This window comes from Scardinius erythrophthalmus, assembly GCF_964197995.2.
Source record: "Scardinius erythrophthalmus genome assembly, chromosome: 6".
NCBI lineage: Eukaryota > Metazoa > Chordata > Actinopteri > Cypriniformes > Leuciscidae > Scardinius > Scardinius erythrophthalmus.
The window spans coordinates 9,707,397-9,729,343 of NC_138226.1; the positions used below are offsets into that span (position 1 = coordinate 9,707,397).

Genomic DNA, 21,947 nt, shown 5'->3' on the forward strand with positions numbered 1-21,947 from the left:
TGATCATTCTAGAAGAAAATATCATATGGCACTTAGAGGCTTTTGCATCTGAAGTCTTCATTTATACATACCGGTATATATAATTCTTTTTTATGTTAGAAGGAATTAATCAATTTGACAGCACTAGTTAAAAAGCTTATTTTCAGGCTAGATCCGTCAATGCGCATGTGCAGCTGCAGTGACGCAAAGACTTTACAAATCAACGATTAACTCTTTAATATAGAAGGCGAGACTTATTCCACCATATTGCGTGTTGCACTTTCTCCTATTCATAGTACTATGAGTTCACCGTCTTTGTATATCTAAAGTCTTTGCCTCTAATTAGCACTGGTGATGAATCATCATCAAAAAGTTAGAAACGGCTTATGAAGAAAATATTCTGGAATGTCAAGACACAAAATTTTAAAACTTGCCGTTATACAAAATAACCTAGCCAAAAGTGTCACTGCAAAACTCGACCTGATTCTGTCATAAAGAAGATCCACAAATGAGACAGCATCATCGTTTTCATCATTTCAATGAATTAAGCTGATGTGCCTCATCAGATCACAGCACATGACTGACACAGACTCATCTAGTTGAACAAAATACACATCATAAAATCAGTTATTACGAAACCACCTGGGGACTGCATTCTCAACGGGATGCTCATTAAAAGACAATAATAATGATCTTCTCCTGGGGGATTTGAGAAGCATGTTGCGATCAGAGCAGCACGTGTCCCCTACATGCAAACTCATTAGGTTGATTATGATTAAGTGAGAACAACCATCTCAAACTATCAGGGCAGGGCAGATGAAGCAGTAGGAATAAGCCGTCTGAATCGTTTGGCAAATTTGTAAGTATTCTGAGTCAAACGGGAAACATGTGTAGCTGGACGTATCAAATCAATTACATAGAAGCGGTGGAAACTCTCATCCATTCTCCAAAATGTTTGGCTGAAATCTGACAGAAAACTTGCAGACAATGTAGGCAGCATCTAAATTTAAAAATCAAATCCAGGATGGAAAACATTACCTATCAAAAACAGTATTACCCCCTATTTAGGAGACAAATATGGCACAGAAATTTTGCCAAAAATGTTTAAAGACCATCTTTAATCAGGTAGTTTTCTAACATGAAAGAGCTCTGGAACGTTTCATCACAAATATCCCTAAAAAGGCGAACAGCTTTATCAGGTACTTGGCAAACCACTCAATCTAAAAACGTTCCTGTTAACTTAAAAGAGCAAAGTCATGCTTTAACAGGCAGCTACAGGTAAGAAAAACTTTTAGTAACAGATAATCCAAATGTGTATACACTACTATTCAAAGGTTTGGTGTCAGTAAGAAATAATGGTAACACTATTTTACAGTGTCCTTGTTACATATGTTACATGTACTTACCATAGTAATAACAGTAAAATATGCATAACTACAACTAACCCTCAACCGAACCCTAATCCTACCCTAACCCATAGTAAGTACATGTCGTTGCTTATTATTACTCAGTACTTAAATATATAATTACACTGTAACAATTACACCTCAAAATAAAGTGTAACCGATATATATATCACACACACACATATACACACACACACGCACACGCACACGCACACGCACACGCACACATATATACACATATACATATATATATATATATATATATATATATATATACAGTATTTATTTTTTAGGGGTGTAACGGTTCGGTACGTACTTCGGTTTTGACATCACGTTTGATACAACAGGGGAGGAGAAAACTAAACATAAAATTGCTTTTATTTTTTTATTAAACAGTGGTTTACTCTACAAATTGTGTCTCTGTCTTTAAATTAATTCAGTTATAATTATCTCATTATCTCTGCTAATGCTGTAAACCATAGGCTACCATTAGGGAGCCCTTACTTGCACATTCCTATAATATTAAAGGTTAACCACAGAGCCCAAACTATCAGCCTAAATTCAGTTGCTATTTATTTTTAGATATAATAATAAACACTCAAATAACAAATTGTATGCAAACATGTAAACTGCACATAAGGCAGTTTTTGCATTAACTTCTAAATTTAATTATGTTTTTACTCAAATTCGTTTACAATCATTTACACACTTGCTGTCATTTTTTATGACAGACATTTTAAACATAAATCAAGACATCACTAACAGGTTAAGTAAAATATACTAATGAATATATAGGCTAATATAGTGCATTTATTTAGCGAAAGAGTTGATTTCTCTTGCTGACTAACAAGCTCTGGACACTGAATGACTTGCCTGAGGTAAATGTAATGCTATGTGGGATATTGTTTACCAGCTGTTTTACTGATGTCTTTCCACCATTTAAACACTGATTACACTGTTCCCCAGAAAACTATCTGTGCATGCGCTCCCAGTCAGAGCTAAACATGAATAAAAATGGGCTTCAGATACGCGCCTAAAAGTGTGCACACAAAAATGTCAAAATGCCTTTTTGGAGAGTGTTCACGTAAACACAGTGGGTTATGTCTTAAGTAAACGTACACAAAATCACTCACTGATCTTGACTGAATAACTTAAGTAGCTTTAATAAGGTAAATCTATATTTAATGTGTACAGTAAGACTATGCAGTGTTATTTTACATATGTTTATTACATTTTTTGTTGTTGAAGGCTATTACTTATTGGAATACTAGTACATCTTCCTGAAAAACTTAGTTTATTTAATTTGTATTTTCGTTCTTTTGTATTTATTTGCCTATTTTTTGTAATTAGTTTCTATGTTCTTATTGTATTGCCGATGGTTTACTTGTCTTATGTAATTGTTTTGAGGACCTTTAGTACATTAGTTTTGCTGTAATTAATAATTATTGTGTATCGATAATTGTGAAATATCACTGATATTTAAATGTATTCATATTGTGAAATAAGATATCACCCACCAATAATCGAATCGTGTTAAATAAACTTGATTTCAATATTGACCAAAAATAAATCACAAAAAAGTTAAATTTTTTTTTTTTTTACATGTTTGTTAGTGGCTAGATTTGAAATGGTGAACATTTTATCAACCCAAGTAGATAATCAGCAACACATATTAAGCATAATGGAGTCTGCAAATAAAAGAAATAGATCATCCAAAAATAACAAAATGATAAAAAACTATAGCTCGTAGTATGTTACCATGTCTGTTATGCTCCACAAAGGAAAACAAAGACATAAAAGAGGTTTTTGAATGTTTAAAAATGATTAAGAGTCATTTGCTGCTTGAAAATTATTACAAATTTGCCCTTTTGTATTCCACAGAAAAATATAGTCATTTAGACATCGTTTACTCATTTTTCATTTTTGAGGTAACTATCCCTTTAATGATGGAGAGGGGGGGGGGGAAGCCCTTTATGCACTATTATGACATTATTTGTATTTCTGCATCTACTGCCCATTTATTTTTCTCAAATATCTCAGTAAATGGAAAAATCCATTTTTAAACCTTAGAGAAATCTGAGGTCATCATGGACTCAGTGAACTTGCATGAACTTGCAACAGACACGGGAATTCATTCGACATTACCCTCACAGTGCATTATGGGTAGTCTCTAGCTGTTGAGTGTACATCAGTTGTGCATTATGTGATTGAAAAATTGCACTCGATAACGTCCACTATGGTTTTGGACACCACTACAAATGGCTGTCCCTTCAAATAGTGTCCTATTTAAAGGTATAGGGGATGATTTTGGACACAGCCTTTGAGAGAGTTGTTTCCCCCACCCCCTCCTCCTTAGACTCGACAGGATTGAGGATACACAACAGGAATGACCGCAATTTCACTATGGAAGGTGACAAGCCTTGTACTCCAAGATGATTTATCCACTTATGCCTCTGGTCACAGAGCTTTTTAGATGGATGCCGAGGCTTTTTAGGTTGGGTAGAATCTGCGATCTCTGACCTAGTTCATTTTCTGGCTTCCATGGATGCAGTACGCTGTGTTTCCTGCCAAACCAGGATGTTGAAATACTAATAAAGGGGTGGTTGATTATGATTTCACTTTTCTAACTTTAGTTAGTGTGTAATGTTGCTGTTTGAGCATAAACAAGATCTGCAAAGTTACAAAGCTCAAAGTTCAGAGCAAAGGAAGATATTTGCTTTTAAAGAAATCACTTTTTAAGGACTAAAACAAACGGCTGGTAGGGACTACACGACATTCCTCCCGGGTTAGTGACATCACAAATCCTAAAATTTACATAAACCCCGCCCCCGGAACACAATTTATAGATTATCAAGCCAGAATATGCTAATCAATGACTAGAAGATAACCACACATAAGATACATAAATTCATAAACTAACTAAACATTCAGAAATGTCCTGTTGCATTCTACATATTGTCACTTCTTCTTGAGTCTCTCCATCATTGTCAGAATAAAGGTGTGTTTACGCCATGTCATAATTTCCATAATTATGTAAAAAGCGCTCATGTCCTCGTAGAACTTCTAAGTGGGGAATTTTCTGAGAGCTCCTACTTGAATCACGTGACCACAGTAATTAGGACAGGGTGAACGCAGCATAACTGACTGTAGCACTGTTTTTCAGAGAAACAAGTGTGACCTTAGCATGATTCCTAAATATCTGCAAACGTATTATGGTATTTTTTATGCTTTAATACAGTCAAAAAAATTACACACAGCACCTTTAAAGGAGAACTCGGCAACTCTAGCGAACTCTAGTCACTTCTTCGCTAATTTTCCCTTTTGTTATCGCATGTTTTCCCCACGAGCTCCCCCTACAGCTGTGGGGGGCGTATATTTCACATATGACGGTCGTAAAAAACTCACTTGCGGCGGCCTCCTCCCCCTCTCTACCGCTGCTCATGTGCGTTTTTTTTGATCGGAGCAAGCCAACTGTATTGTGTGGAGCTATGTCTACCGAGGTGGGTAATCAGGTAATACATCATACATGCGTGTTTATGTCGAATTGCCGTAAAGCAATTCTGGTTTCGCGCTCGTTCTCGTTCTCGCTTCTCACGAGACTTCCAATTTCTATCTTGCCGGGACGCGAATTTTTTTTTCCCAGGATGGTAGGGGAAGACTCATGAATATTCATTAGGGAAGTCATCCCTGATTGGTCTTAACCCCAGTGACGGGTAGGTTTAGGGGCGGGGTTAGGGTAGGTCATCAGACCCCCCGTGGCGGGTAGGTTTAGGGGTGGGGTTAGGGGTAGGTCATCAGACCAATCAGGGATGACTTCCCTAATGAATATTCATGAGTCTTTCCCTACCATCCTGGGAAAAAAAATATCGCTGCCGGGACGGTAGTCCCCAAGTTGCAAGGTTGGTTTTCCGCCTGGGAACGCTGGGGGGAGCGGGGAAAGTCACCAATATCACCAGAACAGGTTGTTTAACCATCCAAATGATTTCTAGACAATTTTATTAAGTTAAAAAAGTTACCAAGTTCTCCTTTAAGCACTATATTCAGCAGATGATTCATTAGAATAAATTCTAGGCACCTCTTGATTTTTTTTTAATAAGCAGAATAATTTGTAATTCAGTTAAAATTTCTGTATGAATTTTTGTGCATTGATCCATAATAGGTTGTGATGTATTTCTAACTGCTTAAATGAATGACATTTAAGCCTACATGTATTATGTGCAACATGGACATAATGATATTAAGTGTTACTCAATCCAAGACTAAATCAATAGACTAGCCTACCAATCAAAAGACACTTGAGAAACGGATTCACAAGAAACCCAAAGATTGTTTGCAAAAGCAGCTCATTGCTGAAACCTACTGGATAAAATACACAGTGCAGGACAGAAATTAAGAGGATTAAAAGAGGGGTTTACGACTCGTAGTGCGTCACAGCTTTCCTGCAGCTCATAGTGTCAAACATGACTGCAAGATATTGAAAATTGCACTAAAAACACATCTAATAGTCATATTATAATCCTTGATTGACTAATGATTGTAATTAGTATTATTCATGCATTTGTTCACAAATGAGAACACTAATGCTGAATTGGGAACTGCATACTACATTTGCCATATCTTTAAATGGCAGAAATAGGAGTCGTAAGCTAGTATGTGGTTCTAGACTTTGCAAGGAACCAATGGCAAAGTGAGTCCTACTGTTTTGCACAAATTCACTTTGACACTGTGAAAAGAGTGGCACAGCTATATGTATTGTTTAAACAAAGCAGGACACTTTGTCATTCATTCATTTTTTATTTATTTTGTAAACACAAAGACAAGCTGGCCCACATTGCCTATGGACTCCTTTGATGACATATTCTGCTAAATCAGAACAGACAGCACCATCTGCTGGTGTACTTGTGCAGCAAGATGACAACTTTAGATAAATACTTACTCCTCCCATTGTAATTCCGTCAATTAGGGCCACATAAGGTTTCTGATATGTGCCTAAAAAAGTTCAAATAAATAATTAATAGATAAATCTGTTCATCAAACCAAAAAACTGGCAACAAAAGTGTGAAAACATACCAATAGTGTTGTTCAGAATGTATTCCTCACGGAAAAAGTCTTGAGCAAGGGAATCACCTGCTTTTCCAGCCTCTGTGACAGCTGGGAAAATCATTTTAGCATTTCAGTGTGAATGGCATTACTTGCATTATCAATGCACGGATCCATAAAAGAGTGAATGAGAAAACAAAATGCGTGTTTATCTTAGATAATTACCTCTGATATCCCCTCCAGCACAGAATGCTTTCTCCCCCGCTCCTTTAATGATCACAATATCTGTTTCGGAGTCTTTGTCCCATTTCTACAAAACACACAATGATCAAATCAGGACAACAATCAACAGGGATGATCATATGGAGTTGAATAACAATAATACAGGGTGGTTAGTGATGTTGTGAGAATGGTTTCCAGTCTCCCCTAACCTTGAGCTGAGGGTAGATGTGTCTGATCATGGTGAGATTCAGAGCATTGAGAGCTTTGGGTCTGTTTAGTGTGATGACACCAGCATTCCCTACTTTCTCAAACAGAACTTCAGACCCAGCTTGACTGGACATCTGAAAAGAGACATACAGTAATAAAACAATACTTAACGAAAGAAGTTCCCAGTATAAACACTAGCATGTACTTTACCAGTCAAGGTTTGCACACATAGACCAGCTCATTCGTGTCTTTTTTTTTTTTAAATACAATGCACTAATTTCAGGCATTTAAGCATAAAACACCAGGGCCCGAATTCATAAAGATTCTAAGAATCCTCTCAGAAAACTCTTAATTTAGCTTAAAAACTTTTACGTAGGAGTCTTAACTGATCTGAGAGCAACTCTGAGTAAGGAAAAGACAAAAACTTTTATCTTAGTAAGAAGGCGGGGTTGACCCCGTTGCTATGTATGACACAATCTTTTGAAGACTGTGATTGGTTGGTTGTCCAAGAAGGGGAAAAAAGTGATTTTAAGTATAGGGTCTAATTCTAAGCCTTCACTTTGAAATTACATGCGTAATTGTTCCTATTTGACCGTTCTCACACACACACATTATATATATAAATCCTTATTTTATTAACCATGCTGTTGATTTCCTATAAGGTATTTGCTTGGCTTAGAATGATAAAAATTGTTCCACTCTTTCTAATTACACTGATTGTTGGCATGTCTATTTAAATGGTGGTTTGAATGTTGGTTTTAATGTATCAAACATGGAATTTTCCCAGTTGCCAAATATCGTAATGTAGTGATTACTTTCATTTCGGGCGCTATGGCATTTCTGCGCTGTGTTGGAGATATTAGCGTGTCTCTAAAAAGATCTGTCACAAACATGATCCCTGCATGATCTAATTTAAAGCGTCTTATTAACTCACTGTCATCCATTGTCTGCAACACATTTCTTCTCCTTCTTCGTCTTTCTGCCATTTTCTCCTCTGCTAAAGAAACTCTTAAGCCTCTTAAAAGTCCTCGTCCGTGCTCCTAACAATTTTGACCTTAAGACCTCTTTTAAGGGTTAAGATGCTTTCTGAATTACTTTTTTCTTTACTAGGATTTTTTCTTTAAATTTAAGAGTAAACGCCCACATTTCTAAGAATTTTCTTAGAATTTTGTCACTAGGAGCTACTCTTTGCATTAAGATTCTTTATGAATACGGGCCCAGATCAAAAGGTTTTCGTTTTCGTGGGCATAAAAATCAATAAAAAATGCAGCATAAATTTCATTAAGTGTGTCCATACTCTTGACTAGCTGAATAATACACATATATACTGTATATGAATATTTAACATGAATACTCGTCATCCCTCCTTAGAGATCAAACTTACCATGTGTCCTTGTATTCTCTGCAATCTAAAGATTGATCGTAGTCTGTATGGGATAAAATCAATATTTGTGTTACTGTTTTTTGTAACATCGAATTGTTATAACGTTACATATTGTTGGATATTGTTAATAAAATTAATCTCTTAAAATAAAGGCAACAGGCTATTTTGAAACTGAAACCTCAGTTATGTTATGTGTAGAACACACACACACACACACACACACACACACACGCACACACGCGCACACACGCGCGCGCACACACACACACACACACACACACACACACACACACACACACACAACGTCAAAAGTTTTTCTTATTTATTCTTTTTGGGAAAGAGTACAGTGTTGCTGCACTGTCTGCAGATGTCCTGCCCATCAAATTGCATGCACTATTTTACCTCTGGAGGCTATAAGCGGAACAAATTCATTATAGCATCAGACATGACACTTCAGGAACACTCACCTGTGCGCTGATGTTAAGATAATTAATGACATGGCTAAAACTCAGACAGTTCAGCTGATGTTCTGGATCACTGTACACAGAGAGCTCTCACCCTGTCGCCACTGCTCATTGGCCCTCCTTCATGATGTCATGGTGGCGCGACACCATCGAGGAAATCTCGCGGTGTGTCAAAGCAAAAGTTTCGACACTGCCAACTACAGTTTCACCCGCGTCTTGTCATTGGAAAATAGTACATCTTATGCTCTTTTTTCTTAAAAAGGTCAATTAATGGTCTTATCTATAAGATTATAATTCACTTTTGATATTTTTGAATTAAGGTTTTTGATAACAACGAAAAGGAGTAAACACCGATATAAACAGGTTCTGTACAAGTAAGTGATGGGAGAAACAAAGCTTTTCGAAACGTTGAATCAATTGAACCAATTGCTTCGCAAAATGATTCACTGTTTCGAACATGGTTTCGAAGCGCTCGAAACTCGACTCGCTGGTGCCGCCTGCAGGTCACAGCTGTGTAAATGCAACAAAAGTAAATAAATAAACACCTTTTACAAACTAATTGCCAATGTTTTAATAAAAGCCCATCTATTAAATGCAATAAACAAATCATCTAATACCATTAAATATGAAGTGTCTGTATATTATATGTGTATAATATGTTGTATCTATTTATTGTGGGGCTTGTTTTATGGAGAGCTTGATTAATCAGGTCAATAAGAGATTATTAACTAAAAAACGTTATTTTTATTACACAAATGTGCCATTAAAAATGTATACATGTTGCTCGTTAACTTACATAGATCATCGCCTCCTAGCGGCGAATATGATGTAACGAAGCCTCGTTCATTGAATCACTGGTTCGAAACAAATGATTCACAAAGGTTTCGAAGCTTCACGAAGCGTCTTTGGAAAGCGCCCGACACTAGCAAAGAGTATAGAAGTAACAAGAGGCGAAACTCAATAGAACGTTCCATTGCAACAAACTCACCCATGCGCAGAGCTGCAGCTCCGCCATCTTGGACTGAACGCAACACCGCTGTCATAGGATTGAACTATACCGGTTCAAATTCAAAAGCGGTTAAATTAACTAAAAAGTAGTTTCTAGTTTTTAATATCTCTAGAGCAGACATCCCATGTCTCCCGGAAGATCCGGGAGTCTCCCGCATATTTATAGCGGCTCCCTGATGCCCGCAAATTAGCTAAAATCACCCGGAATCTAGAGCGAGCGAGCAAGAGCGCGCAGCTCCAAACCGTGTAGAGCACACGGCAGAAAGGGTGAGGGAGCGAGATATCAACATATCAACCTAAAATGTGGAACACAACTTGTTCAGATTTTTTGCTTTCATTTTCTTGCAGTTCTAGAGTAAAATATATTTTGTAATATATATATATATATATATATATATATATATATATATATATATATATATATATATATTATATAAAATATAAATAATTATATTTTAAAATTTGTACATTTTAATAAACTCAAACTTATATAACTTTTTTCTGTTTCACTTTCATAATTTATTTCACTTCAACAATAATCTGACAAATTAAAACAAGACCAACCATAGTATTAACGTTACAACCATACTAACGTTACAACCATTTAAGTTTGGATAGTGATTTTCATGTTTAAGCGAAAAAAAGGTGACAGTTAAAGGGTTAATTTAGTGATAACAATGAATTAATAAAGCGGTCATTTGCCAGGTTAGGTGTTCATATATCTCTGAAAGTATGCGATTTAAAAAGCCCATTTTGAGTCTTGACAATTTCGACCAAATACATTAGCAAACTGTTACTGCGGTTATGGGATAGCTTACATTAACGTTACAGCACCTGTTATCGTTGACGTTAGCTCACTTTAAAGTTAATAAAACCTTTTCTACTTTACCTCTCTGGATCTTTGGGGAATCTATGAAATGCTAGTTGATTGGTTGTACACTGGTAGTTGTTGCAGTTGATGGCAGAACACTGTTTTCTTTGTTTGCAATTATTTTCAGACATAATGTTAATGCTGTACAGTAGTTGTGCTACCAGTAAAGCCGTTGGTTCAGTCCAAAATGGCGGCCGCGCTACCGAAGCGCCACCTAGTGGCTGTTGTCAAAACTGCAACGGAGTTTCGCCTCTTGTTACTTCTATACTCTTTGACACTAGCCTGAGTTGCTAGGCAACTGTACCAACGCCGGAAATACGTGGCTGTGAGAGACATGGCGAACAGGAGGGGAACAGCTGTGCCTCTCCTCTTCCATCATATTTTACGATATTTTTCAGTATTAATTCTCTCTGTTCTATCCTATAATTTAACTTCGGCCTCAGACGACGATGCATTTCGTGCCGGGCAGTCGATGCTGTCTCCGGTAGCTGCACCATCACGGGATGTTCGGTAGGATCTCGTATACTGGAAAAGATGCTTCCTGCTTTTACATTGCTGTCCAGAGCATGTGTTGGTTTGTTCATGTTATGTGATACCCTTTGAACTCCGTCATTAAAACACTTCTTCTTTTTGTCTTGTATACCGCCATCAAGAACCTCTTTATTGACACAAAACCAGATTTGTTTTCATATAGAATATTATATTGGATATCACCATTGTTATATATTATCATTATATTACTAAAATGTCCATTATTACAATAAAAACAAACAATACTGCGAGAAACCGAAAAGTATGTTTCTGTCAAATTGCATTTAATTTGGTATTGTTTTGATTTCCAAATGAGACAGAAGTAACGTTAGAGAAATATATTATAATAAAATAATTTTATAGCTAATTTTACAATAAAAACATGTTTTGTTTTAAACATTTTGATAATTTTTGTCAGGTTTGAAAGGACAATTTTTTATTTTTATTTTCAAAAAAGCACCTGGAATATTTCACACCAAAATTAATGAAAAATGAAATTGCTCAAACTAATTTATTTAAAGTTCAATTCATTAAATTGTATTAACTTCTTTGTGATTGCAGTCTGGGAAATCTGCTATTTTATAAATGCTTTTAGTTTGGTATTGATTTGATTTTCAGTAATATAGAAGTAGGGGAACATAATGAACATTCAATAATAAAAACATGTTTTCTCTGAAACATTTTAATTTGAAGAGAGGACAACATTGCAATATCACATGGGATATTTCACACCAAATTTAATAATAATTAAAAATAAAATCCTCAAAAATGCTCCTACTAATTTATTGAAGGTTCAATTCATTCAATTTTATTAACTTCTTTGTGAGTCTGAAAAATCCTTTATTTAGTTGGAAAGATAGAAGTTGTGGGAAAAAAAATACAATTGTACAATAAAAAGTCTTGTTTTAAACATTTTAATTGGAGAGAGGACAAAAAAGAAAAATCACATGGATTATTTCACACTAAAATTGATTAAAAATAGTTTTTAGTTGTAGTCTAAAAGTACTCAAACCAAAGTATTGAAAGTTTGATTAATTAAACTTTTTAGAAATATGAAAATAATCTTTAAAAATGTGAACATTTTAACCATCAACCATTAAGACACACAAGTTGGGAACCTGAAACTGAACTGCACTGTTGGAATGACCCTGTTTTTATGTAATGCTCAGATACCTCCTGTATGATGTGAATCCTCCTGAGGGTTTCAATCTCCGCCGGGATGTGTACATTCGCATGGCCTCTTTGCTGAAGACATTGAGGAAAGAGGGCGACTGGGTGCTAGTGTTGCCTCCATGGGGTCGTCTGTATCACTGGCAGAGCCCTGATATACATCAGGTTCGCATCCCCTGGGGAGAATTCTTCAGCGTGACGAGCCTGCAGGCGAAGATACCAGTCATCGAGTATGAGGAATTTATTGCTGGTGAGCTGTGCTGTTTTTGTTTACCATTAATTTGTTCAAATAGGGGGAATGCCAGAGAAACATGCTTAACCCGTGTGTTCGGGTCATTTTGACCCCGAGAGGAATTTCTTAAATTGTAGTTAATGTCATCGCATTGGACTAAAACTTCCTGACTTCACTCACACAGGGTATAACTAGGCTGCTTGCCCAAATTTTTTGGGATAATATTTGTACTTTACCCCCACCTTCATACAAAAAATTTGCAAAAATGTGCACTGTTAATTGCACTAGTGTGCTTTAATGCTTAACCAGGAAGTTTGTTTTGAAATGCTTTTATTTTGTACAGAATTGAACAAAGTCACACGTGTGATGTTCACTGTCAAAAATGACCGCCTGCAAAAAATAGCTTATAAATCTCTCGTTATGCTATATTATCACCAAATATTTGATTCAGTCTTTTTGTCTACTTGATTTCTTTCGATTAGGACAGGTTTTGTATTTATTTTTTGAAACTGACTGATTGTAGGCCTCATTGATCTGAGCTTATATCCATCCATTGAAAATGAAAGGGGGAGAGAGAAAATAAGGTGTTCATCATGTGCATGTTCACATATGTACATGTGTGCTTGAAAAGATAAAGGCCTCGGACCTCTGCATGCGTGCATACAAGCACACTCGCGCTACTGTGCACACACACACACACACACACACACACACACACACACACACACACACACACACACACACACACACGTGCATGTACACAGACTATTTTGAGTAATTACAGTCTTTCTTTTTCACAGAGATGAATTGTATCCTCAGATCAATGAGGCCTATGATCATTTAAAATAAATACAAAACCTGTCCTTATTGAAAGAAAACAAGTTAACAAAAAGGTTGAATCCAATATTTGGTGACAATATAGGCCTAGCATAACAAGAGATTTATATAAAAAACAAATTGTAGGCCGGTAATTTTTGACCACAAACACCACAAGTGTGAAGCAAAATAAAAGCACATTAAAACAAATTTCCTGTTTAAACATGAAAGCACACTAGTGTGATAAACTGCACATTTTTCCATATTTTGTGGAATATTCTCAAATTATTCTCAAATACTCACTCAAAGGTGCAGAAGCTCAGATCAATAAGGCCTATGATCAATCACTTCCAAAAAGAAATACAAAACCTATCCTAATAAAAAAAAAACAAAAAAAAAAACAAGTTAACAAAAAGATGGAATCCAATATTTGGTGATAATATAGCATAACAAGCAATTTACTAGCAATTCACAAAAGGCCAGTCATTTTTGACTGGGAACACCAAAGGCGTTAGAGGATTTTCAACACAGAGCAAGGGTTTAAAATATTTAGCAATTCCACAAGGTGACGGTCTTGCGTGACTGTCTAGTTAGTCATGTTTTATTTAAATAGGAACATTGCATTTATAAACAATTAAACACACTCAGTTATGATTCCCACAACCTGTGTCTTTATGATTGGTCTCAGAGTCTGGGGGTCCCTTTATTGACCAGATCCTTGTGCTGCAGAGCTATGCAGAGGGCTGGACAGATGGGAAATGGGAGGAGAAGGTGGATGAACGACCATGCATTGAAAGACTGATGTACTCAAAAGACAAACAGAACTATTACAGGTACCACATATATATTATACATTTTTTTTTTTTTTATAATTTTAATAAAAATAAAAATTCATTTAGTTTAGTTTAGTTTATTTATATCAGGACAATGTGCAGTTACATTAAAAAGATGGCTGCACCAGATTTAGCACTATGCTAATTTCCATCTGTAGTCCTACATAAAAAAGAGTTTTTAGACTCCTCATGTCATTCCCACTCATGTCATTTTTCCACAGATGTTTTTTTTCTTCTGTGGAACACAAAAGAAGACATTTTGATGCAGCTCTTTTCCATATACTGTAACATTTCACCATATCTGTTAAGCTAGCATAATGTACCATTCAAATCATTGGGTCGGGATGCTTTTTTAATGTATGGTGACCAAAGCTGCCTTTATTTGATCAGAAGACAGTAAAACAGTAATATTGTGAAATATTTAGACAATTTTAAGTATTTATTTTTCTATTTTAATTTAATTTAATTTAAAGTATAAAGTGTGATGGCAAAGCTGATTTTTCAGCAGCAATTACTATAAAAAAAAAAAAAAAATTCTTCTTCAACATTATTATTAATGTTAAAAACAGTTGTACTGCTTAATATTTTTGTGGAAACCATGTGTCATGTTTTGAATTTATTTGTTCATGTTTATAGTATATTTGCAATCTCTTTTCCAGCTCTGTTCATGTCTGTGTTTCCTAGTTAGTCTTCTAACGTGTTCATTAGTTCAGTCTTCCTCGTCCCCTGCCTGTTTGTATTCTTGGTTACTGATTAAGTTAGTTGAGTACCATGAAGCCGGTTTAGGTGGCTAGCCAGGTATGTTTCAGTTTAGTTTGCGCCGACCCTGGGTTTTAGGCACCATAAACATGACACATGTCTGATGCGATAAAGTCACTCCACCTGTTTCCACTCCAAATTAAAGGTCACTACATAGAAAATGATTTTTAAAGACAAAATCGTCTGGCTTTTAGTAATGCTTATTTAGAATAATAAATTTGTATGATTTAGATATTATTTATGTAATTATTATACCCTTAAGCGATCACACATGTACAATTTTAGTTCATCAATTATTATTACGCAGAGTTTAAATGAATAAATATATAAAAGGTAATATAAATACGCTTTAAAATCAATCGATGAAGCTATGTTCAATTCTCTCTATATCAACTGTATAAACTAACTTCACAACTTTTACTTGCACTGATATAGCAAGACTTTTTCTTTTAGCTGTCCTCTTTCATAGACTGCTATTTTCTGTTTGCTGTTTAAATTCTTAATATTTGAAAACTTTTATTTAATAAGTGAATTGCGCTGCTTCTCTCGTGAGAAATGAATCACAGTTTCACTCTCTCAGCATGTGATTGGCTGTTCGCTACTGATGTCACACCTAAACTCCTAAACTCAGGATCAAAGGCTGATTTGACAGAGAAAGTTGATGATCAGCATCACGGTATCAACAAAGCCGGGTTGGATTGGTTTGGTTTTGTCAACTCAAACTAATCCTGCAACCATGAGTTTGTTCAACAACCATCATGGTACAGGCCCCACGTGTGTCGCGTTAATTTACCCTCTCTTGTTTGTGGCGTATTTAAGCCCAGTGTTGAGTCATGTTCATTTGTCTGTGTCGTTATGTGTACCTTTGGCTAATTCCTGGTTGTTCTGTTCCTTGTTGTTGTATTCTGAAAATCTTGAGTATTTTTGTTAGTTTGAGTGTGTTATTAATACAGTTTCCTCTCCGCTGCAACCATAATGATGTTTTTCAGGATTCTTTGATGAATAGAAAGGTCAAAAGAACAGCACTTATTTGAAATAGAAAGCTTTTGTAACATTATTAAAGTCTTTACTGTCACTTTTGACAAATTTAATGCATCACTGCTGAATAAAAGTATAATTTTTTTAAAAATTTTGAATTGCAAAGTATGTCCATACAACTTGTGTACTATATTCCAAGGCTTCTGAAGCCTTACGATGCCCTTGTGTTAGGAACAAACTGAAATAAAAGGGATAGTTTGTGTCATCATTTACGCACACTGTTCCAGTGTAGGATTTTCTTTGTTCTTTTGTATGTGAAAGAATGTATTTTTAACTAGACAAGATAAGACCATACAAAACAACACTGGTCCTTCTTTTGTGTTCCACAGAAGAAAGAGATCCATTGGATTGGAACAAAGTAATGATGCCAGAATTTTCATGTTCAAACTATTTATTTAATGAAATATTGTTTCTCTTTCTCCAGAGGTTGGTTTTGGGGTTATGAGGAGACCAGAGCATTAAATGTCACCTGTTTATCTGCTCAGGGACATGCCTCTATCTTGGCCCCTTTCCTACAAAACAACTTATCAGCCACGTAAGTCACTTTTTAATTAGGTTTGCAATAAAATAGCTTATAAATGCAAATGGGGGTGTTGTACATTTGTTGTCATTCAACCACAGGTCAGTAATGCTGGACAGAGCAGAGACTGTCCTTCATGATCACTATGCTGGGAAGGACTACTGGGATGTAAGTCCATCAACAAATATCTTCATGTTTTAGAAATAATTTAGCTAAAATGTAGTAGTAATTAAGATTTTTGAAACATTTCTCACCTGATAGTTTGAAATGAAACCAAACATTTGATTATATTGCTCAACAGACACGGCGAAGCATGGTGTTTGCCAAACACTTGCGTATCATAGGGGATGAGTTTAGGGCCAAGTATCTCAACTCCACAGATAAACAGGACCAGACACCATACAACGAGGACTGGACCCAAATGAAAGTATGTTTTACTTACAGTAATGCTCCCTTTCTCATTGTTCAACTACAAGAAGTGCTGGTGTCACTGCTCTCTGCATGATTGATAGAATCAAACAACAAGATGAAGGATTTGAGCTCTTTAGTCAACATGTCATGACAATTCATTTTTAGAATGTTTGCAATGTGCTTTACACCCACGCTCATTTCATTATGATAGCAGTCATATTTGTTTCATGAACTTTGATAAACTCTATGGCCCAGAACAGGTTGGGCAGTGCTAAGGGTGGCCCTTACCTGGGAGTCCACTTACGTAGGAAGGACTTCATCTGGGGTCACAGAGAAGATGTGCCTAGCCTTAATGGTGCAGTAAAGAAGATCCAGAGCCTCATGAAGAAACACAAACTTCAGCAAGTCTTTGTTGCCACGGATGCAGACGAAGAAGGTACAGTTAAAAAAAAGTAAAACAGCAATAATGTATCAAGCATTAAAGCTTACGGTCAGACATGCTTTCTTTCTTTCTTTCTTTCTTTCTTTCTTTTTTTCTTCAAAACTTTCACTGAATAGAGGTAGAGGCCATACTTCCCGCCAAACAGCAACATACACAACATTGTGGGATTTTAAGGAATATTTACTCACAAATTCAGATATTTGTTATTATTTACTCAACTTTGTGTCATTCCAAAACCTTGTGCTGATATTTATTTCTGTTCAGCAAAATATACGATTTTAAAGTATATTCATAAATGTCTGTGCTGTTTCAAAATGGCAGGTAAGACATCGTATCATTGCATTTGGACTGAATGCATTTTGAAAGAAAATGTTTTGTTCCTCGGACGATATATGTAAAAAAAATGTTTTATATTTCTATTACTGATTGCTATCAGGATGTGAAGAGAGTTTAAACCAGAATAACAAAAAGTGTTGAAAAAAATTGCTTGCCCTACCTTTAATATCTTCTGAAGCCATTTGATAGCTTTGTTTAAGGAAAAGGCCAAAATTGGATTTATTCACGTATAATCTTCTCTATAAGGAGCCCTTAAAGGGACATGGTGAGATGGGAGGAAAAATTATATTTGTCAATGCTTTTGTCATTCTCTCGCAAATGTCTTGTGGTCCCATAAGTTTCTCGGGGAAAGCAAAACTTTTGCGAGTGAATGCAAAAGCATTGAAATATATTTTTTCCTCCATCTCATATTTTTTTCTTCAAGTCCTTTTAAGGGCTCTGTACTTCTCTTCATATACACTACTGTTTAAAAGTTTGGGGTCAGTATTTAAAAAAAAAAAGTATACTTTTACTCGGCAAGGACACATTAAATAGATAAAAAATAACAGTAAAGACATTTTAATAACATTTAAATAAATGCGTTTGAACTTTATATTTATCAAAGAATGATACAAAAAAGTATAATAAAATAGCACAACTGTTGTGAACATTGATAATAAGAAATGCTTCTTGTGCAGCAAATTTGCATATTAGAATGATTTCTGATCATGTGACACTGAAGACTGGAGCAATGATGCTGAAAATTCACAGAAAAAAATTAGTTTAAAATTTGTTTTAAATTACGCAACGTTGTTTTAAATTGTCATAAATTTCACGATATTACCATTTTTACTTAATTGTTTATTCATTAAAGGCAGTCTTGGTGAGCATAACACACACACACACATATATTTGTATGTGACATCAGGCCTTTTCTTCTTTTAGAGCTTGCTAAACTGAAAAGGATGCTTCCTGAGATGGTTCGCTACGAGCCCACCTGGGAGGACCTTGAGCTCCTGAAGGATGGAGGGGTGGCCATCATAGACCAGTGGATCTGTGCCCATGCAAGGTATTGAACCACACCCTCTACTGTGTGATTTATTTTTTCTGTCACAACAAAGAAGTTATGAAATGACATTGCATTTTTTTTATGCTGTAGGTGTACAAAACCTGATTTTTCAACTGTTCAAATGTCATCTACTCTAGTTAGTTGCTTTTGTTAAGCCAGTTAAGACTACTTTAGTTCTTTTTTCCTTTATCTCTTTATTTGACTATAATTTTTCTTTGTCTAGCTTCATTTTAAATCTGTCCCTAGAGGATTTGGTTGATGGAGTGTCAGTACTAAAGAAAATCCTACAATTTTGTTTCAATTTAAACTTGAGAACGGAGTATAATATAATCACAAAATGTTGTTTTTCTCTTGGCAAACTATTTCACGTTTATGTTTTAATATCAGCTTAATTTTAAAAGTTTATTTTGGATGAAGGATCATTACAAATTAGATTATTTGCTGTTTCATTGAATTGGGTGTGACTGAAAGATTCTTTCCATTAAAAACCAAAGCGTGACCTATGACGTAATGTCTTGCACCACAATTCTTTCAATTACCTCAAGCACTTGCTTCACTGGAAAAAATGCTCATTGTTTGATATGACAACCAACCTATCAACATATCTTTTGTAAAACAACAATGTATCACCCACTCACATCTGTTGTCTTTCTTGTCAGGTTTTTCATCGGGACTTCGGTTTCAACCTTCTCTTTCAGAATACACGAGGAGAGAGAAATCCTAGGTTTCGATCCTAAAACCACCTATAACCGATTCTGTGGTGACGATGAGAACGAATGTGAACAACCAACACACTGGAAAATTGTCTACTAATAACACAGAAACCACAGAAAACATGATGCTGGTCACACAGACTGCAACTCATTTCTCAGATTTAAAAGTATTCTATATTTTTTAAATGTTTTTGCTGACAATGTTGAAAATACACACTTTTAAAGGCAGAGTCGATGGATTCCAATTGTGTAAAATGTTGGGTTAGTCCTTTTGTTAGATAAGGGAAGCCATGAGATAAATATATCAAATTGCTTTCATCTCATATCTTGTGTCAGAGATGGAATTTGTGAATGCTGCTGCTCTGTTCTCACAGTTCTTTCATTCAGATTGTTGATACTCAAGATGAACTGTGTATAACACTATCAAACCTGTTTGAAAATGCTCAACATGATTTCACCACTGCGCCAGTCTAAGTCTAGCTTTTTGTGTAATTTAGTATTTGCCAACTATTTTTGTCTCACCACATTTTTTGCCTTTGACAAATAATTTGTTTAAACATACAGTATTAGTGTCTATTTGATATTTCTGTAACACTTTACAATAAGGTTCCTTGGTTAACATTAATTAACTACCTTAGTTAACATGAAATAAGAATGAACAATACTTTTACAGCATTTATTAATCTTAGTTAATATTCATTTTAACATTTACTAATATATTATTAAGATCCAAGGTTGTATTTGTTAATCCTTAGTTAATGAACTAACATGAACAAACAATGAACAGCTGTATTTTTGATCAACTAACATTAACAAAGATTAATAGATACTGTAACAAATGTATTGCTCATCGACGTCATCTTTAGTTAATACATTAACTAATGTTAAATAATGAACCTTATTGTAAAGTGTTACCGATATTTCAGTCAGTATTGTGCCTGTCTGCTATTTGGAGAAAAAAAAAACCCATATAGTATTTTTACACTATACAGTAGTGAAGCTTTTCATGTTCTTATTAATTTGAATACCACAGTGTGCTTTTTACTTTCATAAAGAAAGATATCTGGAGGTGTTCAATCACAAGTATGTAAAAAAACACAAAGCTTAAAGATAAGCTTGTGGTATGGCAACATTAGCTATGTTTGCTTCAGTTAATGACAAGCAGTTTTTCATTAGCAGGGTTTGGTTTGTGTATTTCTTTTGTTTGGAATTTATTAAGTGTATGTTTACCATTACCATTCTGAAATGTACTGTATATGAGCTCGTTCTATAAATGTTTTCTAAAAGTAAAAAAAAAATAAAAAAAAAATGAAATTGTAATGATCACTTCAGTTGATGTGAACATGATCAAATGTTTTTTTGCTTCATTTCTGTGAAAAGAGCTTTTTTATAAGGGTTTAAACTAATCAGTGATTTGGACTGTATTTCATTATAAATCAGCCAGATACATTAGTTAACTTCCTGTAGGATTTGTTTGTTTGTACATGACAACCTCTCTCCTGGGGGTTGAATCTGGTTTCATATGATGCTAATCTGTCCTGCTCAATGCTATACTGATCATTTTACCTCAACTTGTGGGTGGAGACAATGCATTGTGACTTATTCTCACAGAAAAGGGGCCGCATGAAGTGTTTTTCAGTCTTTTGTTCTGTTGTCGGAACTTCTGGAACTTTCTAAAGCCAAGTCTCTAATTTTAACAATAGCGTGGTATGTGGATCCTAATCTTGGCTGTTTATTATTACAATCAGATTTAGAATTGAAAAATGTAGGTGATATACAATACAATGTACTGTATGTACGTTTATGTCTTTTTCCTATTAGAATAGCCCAGGGATGGGCAACTTCGGTCCTGGAGGGCCACTGTCCTACAGAGTTTAGCTCCAACCCTGAAAAAAATCACCTGCCTGTAACTTTCTAATCCTGAGAACCTTGATTAGCTTGTTCAGGTGTGTTTGATTAGGGTTGGAGCTAAACTCTGTAGGACATTGGCCCTCCAGGACCAAAGTTGCCCATCCCTGATCTAGCCTAAAGGAAGGTTTAACTTAATGAACTTTACAATCTGTAAAACCATCATTTGATCTCCATTTCAAAGAAAACACAGTAAAAATGTAAACATGAATAAGCTGGAAAAAATGAATTTCAAACTTGTGTGAAGATCACCATTGTAGAGTAGACTTTTCACACTTCCTTCAGTGAATATTTCTCAGGAGGTTTATTTTTTGTCTGTTTTTTTTTTTTTGTAGGCACATACTTTAAAGTTTTGGCTACAAAAAAAAGTGTAGCCTAAATATTGTAATTAATATTTGTTGATTCCGACCTGAAATGTAATACTTTTATCCTGAGAACATGGTTCAACCTTTCTGTAAAAATCTTTTTTACTCAGATACAGCAAAAATATGAATTTGAATTTTAGGTTTCACTCTTCTTATGAAACCTTCCCAGCTTGACATGAATATTAAAGGTCCCGCATTATGCCCCTTTTCACAAGATGTAAAATAAGTCTCTGATGTCCCCAGA

General features: G+C 35.3%; 2 protein-coding genes across 2 annotated transcripts in view; one reads left to right on the forward strand and one right to left on the reverse strand.

Moving 5' to 3' along the window:
- Positions 1 to 9,212, reverse strand: part of hibch (3-hydroxyisobutyryl-CoA hydrolase) — a 29,985-nt gene extending 20,773 nt beyond the window's left edge. Inside the window, exons 1-6 of the mRNA XM_081369376.1 lie at positions 8,706 to 9,212; positions 8,239 to 8,281; positions 6,857 to 6,988; positions 6,651 to 6,735; positions 6,456 to 6,536; positions 6,322 to 6,374 (exon numbers count right to left, since the gene is read on the reverse strand). Of these exons, the coding sequence (XP_081225502.1) occupies positions 6,322 to 6,374; positions 6,456 to 6,536; positions 6,651 to 6,735; positions 6,857 to 6,988; positions 8,239 to 8,281; positions 8,706 to 8,737 (426 nt within the window). The 5' untranslated portion in view covers positions 8,738 to 9,212. The remainder of the gene's footprint in view (positions 1 to 6,321; positions 6,375 to 6,455; positions 6,537 to 6,650; positions 6,736 to 6,856; positions 6,989 to 8,238; positions 8,282 to 8,705) is intronic.
- A 1,694-nt stretch (positions 9,213 to 10,906) lies between these two features.
- Positions 10,907 to 20,779, forward strand: pofut2 (protein O-fucosyltransferase 2). The gene is made up of 9 exons (XM_081367536.1): positions 10,907 to 11,091; positions 12,282 to 12,532; positions 14,019 to 14,163; positions 16,385 to 16,495; positions 16,582 to 16,648; positions 16,782 to 16,907; positions 17,147 to 17,327; positions 18,594 to 18,717; positions 19,377 to 20,779. The coding sequence occupies exons 1-9, from the start codon at positions 10,916 to 10,918 to the stop codon at positions 19,528 to 19,530; spliced, it is 1,335 nt and encodes a 444-aa protein (XP_081223662.1). The 5' UTR covers positions 10,907 to 10,915; the 3' UTR covers positions 19,531 to 20,779.
- The last annotated feature ends 1,168 nt before the right edge of the window (positions 20,780 to 21,947 follow it).